The following is a 7998-nucleotide window of genomic DNA, read 5'->3' on the forward strand; positions in this document are numbered from 1 at the left end:
TATACATATATATATATTTATTTCGGTATGCTGTGTCAATGGGAACACATAACAAACATATACTGGGGTAGTTACCACACCATCCTCAGTGCATGTTCAGGCTAATCGCCTTCACACACATATGTAAAAGTATTACAAACCTATAAATTCACTTTAAAGTTGGAGTTACATTTTAAAAATGCATTAAAGTACCTTAACTATTAACAAAAATGTATCTTATTTGTGTATCACTCGGCTGTAGATTCTCCAATCATCTCTGAACTGGTGATGACACAGTCCTTCCTTCTGGAGGGGGGCTACTTTTGTTCTCCATGGTCCCTGAGTATGTTGTAAAGTAGTCACAGCTCCAAGCTCGCTCCTGTGATGGACTATAATTTCATGTTTAGTTAACTATTTTGTATTGAGATTGTAGTCCATCACGGGAGCGAGCTTGGAGCGGTGACTACTTTACAACACACACAGGGACCATGGGGGACAAAAGTAGCCACCCTCCTGAAGGAAGGACAGTGTCAGCACCAGTTCAGAGATGATTGGAGGATCTACAGCCGAGTGATACACAAATAAGATATATTTTTGTTAATAGTTAAAGTATTTGAACGCTTTTGAAGATTTAACTCCTGAGTTTAGTGACACTTTAACAAGTCAGGCAGCATTGCATTGGCTGGGTGTTTATCATGCACTGTCTATGAGGATGCTATGTGATGATGAGAAGGTGTTACTTGTAATCCAATGAGAGTGTGCCAAGAGGTGTGATATTCAGTTAGTCAGTCTTTATTATGCTGCTTAATTTCTCATTCCTATTGTAAGAGATTGTTGACAGGTGACAGCTGATCTGAAGATACTCTGAACTTTTCTCAAAGTTTTAGGAACCTTTCTGGTTCACAACTCTTCATTAAAAAATATATAAAGAAACTGTTGTATACAGGTGAAACTCGAATAATTAGAATATTGTGCAAAAGTAATTGCAGTAAGTGCTGCAAAAGGGGCCCAAACCAAGTACTGAGTACATATGCATGCGTGTACTTTTCAGAGGTCCGATATTGTTCTATGTACAATCCTTGTTTTATTGATTGCATGTAATAATCTACTTTTTTGAGGTTGTGGATTTGGGGTTTTCATGAGCTGTAAGCCATAATCATCACAATTATGACAAATCACGGCTTGAATTATCTTGCTTTGCATGTAATGAGTCTATCTCATATATTAGTTTCACCTTTTAAGTTGCATTAGTGAAATAAATGAACTTTGCACGATATTCTAATTATTCGAGTTTCACCTGTATGTGTCACTCAGACAACTAGGAGCCTCATTGTCTTTCTCTTAATTATTATTCTATTCTTTTGATACTAACTTTTATTATGCTACCCGGATCCTGCCATTATGCTATAATTCCTAATCAAATACCAGTGCAGTGAGCACCTTGTTGTGATATATTTGCTCAGCCTTATTATTCCTTCTTCCGTTTAGAATGAGAACAGGTGGACACACTGCACGTGTCAATTAACTAAAAGGCTGTTAAAGAATTTACATGGCATGTCAATGGCCGTCATTCTTGCTGACAATCGTGCAATTAGTTGCTATCAGAAAAAGTCTGATAGTAGGGGGCCGCTCGCTCCTCACTAGGGCCCCCCGAGAGGCCTTCTTATATGCCTGATTAGATAGACGCTTCTGCCTGATTGTAGCCGGCCCAGATTGCCATCCCACATATCGAGGCAATCCGGGTTGGCCAGGCCTATTTGCAGGGTAGGGCCTGGAGCAGAAGCTGCTGCCCAGTTCCTAACAAACCACAGACCGGGAGTTGGGGGATCCCTGATCTGAAAGGTAAGCAATATGTTTAAAAATATATTTTTCATTATGCTGTGTGAATGTAAACACATAACAAACATATAGAGGGTTTTTTAAAAAGTTTAATGCAAAAGTGGAAATACATTTTAATCACCGGATGTCCGGCCATTGTAATTAAATGGCTGGACTGTGGCTTCTTGGAAGCTGGTGGGCATTTTTAAATGTCCTCGCCACACCAAAACGCATGAGTGGGAAAACTGCTTGAATTGTAAACAGCCAGCAAAGTATTTTTGTGCTGCTTTGAGTGCCCCCTCCTCCTCCACTGCCACCGGTCTCAAGCTCCGCTGTGCCCGGTGCGGGCCCATGGCCGGCACAGCGGCTCTGTAAGGGAAAATCAGAGGGAGATCAGTACACAATCTCCTTCTGATCTCCCCTCTGGTCTCTGAATGCAGGAGTGATGTATAATACATCACTTCTGCATTCAGCTGTCATTTTCTGGCTAAAGAAGTCGGGGAGAAGCTGGTGAAGCAGATCTCTGCTGCATCAGCTTCTTTGGGGATCCCTAGGTGACATTAGGGCTCTTAGAGACTCCTAATGTCTCCATAAAGAGGACCTGTCACTGTAAATTGGCTATCACATAGGGGGTTTCTTAGTCCCCTATGTGATAGCAAGAAAATTAAGTGAACAAAAAAAAAGTTAAAGTCCCGCCCCCACATACACATGCAAACATGTGTCTGGTGCGTCTATGGGCGCAAATGACGATTGTTACATATCACCGTGAACATTGAAGCATGAGCAATAATTCTAGGGCCACCAATCACTGCTAACACTAAACTGATGAGCGGTACAAGCTTTTAAAGCGTCGCCTATGGCCCATTTTGGGTATGGTATTTTTTTGTGATTTCGTGGGCACACGCAATTTTAAAGCTTGAGATGTTTGATGTCTATTTACCCAACATGACCCCATCTTTTATATTTTACCAAAAATTTGGGTAATGATACATGTTTCATAACATAATGTAGGAAAAACAGTACTTTTTATATAGTAAAAAGATTAAAAAAACACAGTGGTGATTAAATACCACCAAAAGGAAACGCTATCTGTCCCAAAAAATTGGTATAAAATAGATTTTAGTACAGTTTTGCATGACTGAATAATTGTCAGTCAAAGTATCGAAGCACTGCATTATTAAAAATGGCCTGGTCAGGAAGGGGGGATTAACACCTCAGTCATCAAGTGGTTAAGGAATCTTGTAAGTTTTTACAAAATGTATACCCACTTTAGTGAAGGAGAAGGAGGCCGGTTCCTGGAGGTGGAGGAGGCCTAGCAGCAGGCGGCTAGGGGGCTGACAGGTAAGAGGAGCAGGGAAAGGGACCCTGAGCAGCCCACCTGAGACCCTGCAGAGCCCACCATAGAAAGTCTATGGTGTGCTCCGCAGTGTCACTCACTGGTGGGCTGTGCGGGGCCCCCGGTTGAGCTATATGGGATCTCTGGTGGGCACTGCGTGGTCTCTGGTGGGCTCTGCGGGGCCTCTGGCGGGCTCTGGTGGGCACCCAAACAAAATATTTGTATGGGGCCCTGTGATTTCTAGTTACGCCACTGAACCCAGTTATGTCTCATGGAAGCAAAATGTCTTGCTATAGGTTTTTTTTAATTACAGTCAGCCAAACTCTGCAATCACTTTTTCTTCTTTTTATGTTATTATCGTATACCACAGAAATGACTCCAAGTCATGGAAGCAATGGCTGTACAGATGCATTATTAGCATAATTTATGTCATAAGATAGCAAAAATTTTAAAACCTATTTTAGTAATCACAGAATTTATTTTCATACTGTTAAAGGGTTAGGGCTCTTGAGAGGTGCAGGCTCAGGAGAGAAGGCTGCTTGGATGTAGATCTGTGTGGATCACCAAAGTCATTGGTTAGACCTATAGATCAATCTCTCTTTGGTTCCTATACACTCAACATGCAGTACCTACACGTCATGGGCAGCGTCATGGATGGCGTCCATTGATCTGGAAGGCCGCAACATGCTCATTGCCAAACATGTTCCAGTCTCACTACTGCTGTACATTTTCCTGCACTCACTACTCACTGAATTTTGACAAAAAAGTATTGTCTCCTTCTTTTAAAAAAGAATAACACTGGAGACATCAGGAAAACAAAAAAATGGATTTCCTGTGCTTTCCACAAATTTTCTTTCCTGTCCTATCTCTGCGCTATTACACAAGCCGATCCAGAGTAGGAGTATTTAGTTCCAGAACGCTCCTGCTAGGGTGGGGCTCAACATTATAGATAAACATGATGCAGAGTTGAGTAGGGGGGCAGAGTTAACCCATCTGTAATGCCATGGGGATAAGTCAGGAAAGGAAAATTACTGTAAGTATTGGTGATCAATTTTCAGTATTTTTGGCTGTGCCCCTGGTGAGATTTCTCATAATTTCCTGTCCTGACAAAGAGCAATACAAACCTGACAGAAGCTCTATCCCTTCCCTGTTATATCCAAAGCAAAAAGTTTGGTTGAAGTTGGGCATTTAAATGCTTAACAGGTTTCCTTGTCCTTTATTCAGAATTATGAAAAATATTTGTGTAGGGCTTCACTTCAGACTATATTACTAGGTATATGTTCATCTTGCAATATATGTTTGTAGTTCCTCCCCATATTTACAGGTTTTCCTGGAACCTATAAAGCAGGAGGACTTTGGCAATTCTAATTGTAATCCACATTGTTTCCTGTAACCTGCTACCACATCTATATCCTCCTCAATAACACAAAATTGTATATATCCACTTTGCTTTTGCTGGTCTGTATAATCTGTCATATAACTCCCATAGCTTTCATATAAGTGTTTTCATTCACTTCTTTATTGATCCAGGCAATATAGAAGCCACTATAACGCCTTCTGAGACTCTGTAGTGTTCTTCTGGGTCTTGCAAAATCTATACAGTTTTTAGTTTGTCTCTCTTTATACTTTATCTTTTCACTGTCACATGTCATCCCTTGCATTTGTGGTTCTTTTTTACCCGCATATGATGCCTTCAGTGACTTATTTTTTGGACCATTGTGAGTTAGTTACCTTAATTAGTTATGGCACCTTTCATTTGCCCCCCAACATGTTTTATGTGAATTGCTGACTATTGCTATCTTTATATTATGTTCTTGTTTAAAAATAGTTTTTTAAAATATATTTCTATACATATGAAATGCAATCCTGTTTATTCTTTGTCTAAAAAAAGATAAACCTTATGCCATCACCATAATTTTTGCGATTACATAAAGATTTAATGAACTTTACATATTTAATAAGTTTTAAATAGCTGATTCTTTATTTTATCTGTTTTATCTGATCTGCAGAAATTTAAAATCTTCACACCTTAAAGGAGAACTATGAGGTTAGTGATTTTCACTCACCCTCATAGTTCGAGCCGACGTGTGACAATGAAATTGTCACACGTCGGCTCAGTAGATCGGGAAGTAAGCAAACACATACAGTCGCTCACTCACTTCTCAATCATGTCCCTGCAGAGAGCCGTGACTGTCACTCATGGCTCCCTGTAGGGATTCCACCCCTCCCCGCTCCGATCCTCCAGCGCTGACTGTAGCTGTAGCTCGCGGTATACTCAACTTTGGGTCACGGGAGGACGCTAGTTTGTGTCCTCCTGTGACCCTTAGGAGAACAATGGGGAAAAACACTTACCCCATAGTTCTCCTTTAATTTAAATTGTGCTGCCTGTGCTAGGCTTAGACATTTACTGAGACAATGGTAGTCTTTTATCTTAATCAGTATTATTCTTTGTAGTACGTGTCATGTAGAATACCTATATAATCAGCTAATATGACCACCAGATGCACATACAGTATATATTGGATTTAATAATATAAAGTAAGGGTTTTCCGAATAATAACATTATTGTCAGTGTATCACTTACCACATATGTATAAGTGATACATTTCCAATATTGGTTAATATTTTTTTTAAATCTCTAATATATATGCATGATCATGGTTTCCCCAACTTTTTTTGTTTCTATAGGAACAGTATCTCTGGTTTCGCTGGCTGTACTGTCTTACGAGCGTTACTGCACCATGCTCAGGAGCACAGAAGCAGATGTAACAAACTACAAGAAGGCTTGGTTTGGAATTCTAGTTTCTTGGGTATATTCCCTTTTTTGGACTCTACCGCCACTTTTTGGGTGGAGCAGCTATGGCCCAGAAGGACCAGGTACCACATGCTCAGTGAACTGGCACTCCCGTGATGCCCTAAACACATCATACATTGTGTGTCTATTCATATTCTGCTTGGCGTTGCCTTTCTTCATCATTGTATACTGCTATGGAAGACTGTTGGTTGCCATCAAACAGGTAAGAAAAACTGGGCCCTTCGTGTTGTCACAGTGTTATGGTGGAAAGCAGTGCCATGTTTGAAACAAGATGCCGTCCTGGGATATCAAATATAAATCCTTATGTGTTCACGTTATAAATGTCTTCTGTGTTCACATTGTGTGGATTTTTGGCAAAGTGGCAGTTTGTGTAAGCTGGAACTACCACTCTCTTCTTGTGGTTCAGTGAGGAATGTGGTTTAAAGTGCATTTATAGCCAAAAGGTTTTTTTTTTTGCACTATCAATAGAGTACATTTGTTCAGTTGGGGTAATTTCCCTTCTTTTCCTGCCCCAAAGATGCAAACAAAAAGTTAGTGAAAAGTGGGGGAATTCTCACCTTAGTTGTCCTAGGTTTAAATGCCTCCATTGAAAGACTTCTTCTTACCCATTGTTCTAGGAACAGCTCTAAAATTTTGGATTTACCCTCACTTTCTTTCTTGGTGACAATGGTCACCTGTACAAATAGAGGAATGAATCTCCCCAATGGAGACACAGACAACAATAAAAGCTTGAGAGACGGTTTAACCCTTTCATAATAAAAGGTTTTGATAAGAGGAACACTTTAAAGACTTAGCACACCTTTTGTGAAAATAGTAAATTCAGCAACACTGGTCTAATGATTAATAAGCATTTACAAATTTTTCCAATGAAGCCAGTGCATTGTGGGAGCAGTACCCAGACTCTTGCAATGTTTTCCCCCAGGCTCAGGTCTTTATTGAGGTATTATCCTACTGAAGAAAGTGCAACTTAATTTAAACTTAATGTCATGATTGGTAGGAAGAGCTGCTTGCCATTGAAATCAATAGGACCATGTCACAATGGTCTGGGCACGTGGTTGTGGCATGGTATTGCAATAGGAAATTCCTATTGGGATAACAAAAAGAAAAAAACGACATTTAGGAGGTGGCAGTATCATCTCTTGAATGCTGGGCAGGCAATGTTCCACTGCCTTCTGAGGAGCGATCCACCATGGATCAGAGGGGCAGTGGAGCCTTCCACTCATGCAAACGAGACCTTACTGTCATACATACTACTGGCATGATCACTGTAGGGTAAAGCCACTCGCCTCACTACGAGGAAGGATGATGCATTTGAGAGGTTTCAAATCCTATTAAAGGAATATCAGATCCCATATATAATATTCCCATACTAATAGTTTTCTTGTGGTCTACACCCACAAGCCTTTTAGCCCCAGGAACAAGTGCAAAGGTTCCCAGTGCGTGAAAGAAAGAAAGAAAGAAGCATTGTGGTTGTATTTTAATCATATCTCTTAACTGATGATTTTGTTGTTCTCACACTTGGATATGTAGAAACTCATAGAATTATATGAAGCCATTTATGTTTAGTTATTCCTATGAAAGAGATTTTAAATGGATTATAACAAGTCAATTTACAACCAAATTCATATGTATTTTTCTATGAGAGAACTTTAGTGCTTCGATATGTGTTCAATAATAATTAACATACGCTGACAGCATATTGAAGTTAACCATTGTCATCAGACTATGACTATTATATTGATACACCTGATCAAATATAATTAGGCCATCCAAAGTTAGGTGGGCTAGGAAATGTTACATGCAGATACTTTATTTAATGGTCCTATTATTTTCTTTCTACATGGTAGATTTCAAAAGACACATGAGAAAGGCTAATACAGAAACGCAGTTCCATGATGGTGAATCCATCCAAATAACAGCGCAATTTTGTTTTTTTAAATATGTTGTTGTGCTGCCATCTCATTTAGGCCTGCAGGAATTTAGCCCTTCTCCATCTAACTTTATTATATGAGATCAAAAGAGGAAGACAAATTGGGTATTGTTCACATAA

At 39.7% G+C, this 7998-nt stretch overlaps 1 protein-coding gene across 1 annotated transcript in view; it reads left to right on the forward strand.

Annotated features, from left to right (window-relative positions):
• Window positions 1–5796: 5796 nt before the first annotated feature.
• LOC108798409 (parapinopsin-like) overlaps window positions 5797–7998 on the forward strand; it is a gene marked incomplete at its 3' end in the record, with an annotated part of 46951 nt that continues 44749 nt past the window's right edge. Inside the window, exon 1 of the mRNA XM_018570157.1 lies at window positions 5797–6150. Within this exon, the coding sequence (XP_018425659.1) occupies window positions 5875–6150 (276 nt within the window). The remainder of the gene's footprint in view (window positions 6151–7998) is intronic.

Source organism: Nanorana parkeri, unplaced genomic scaffold (genome assembly GCF_000935625.1).
Source record: "Nanorana parkeri isolate BGI_ZX_2015 unplaced genomic scaffold, ASM93562v1 scaffold1467, whole genome shotgun sequence".
NCBI lineage: Eukaryota > Metazoa > Chordata > Amphibia > Anura > Dicroglossidae > Nanorana > Nanorana parkeri.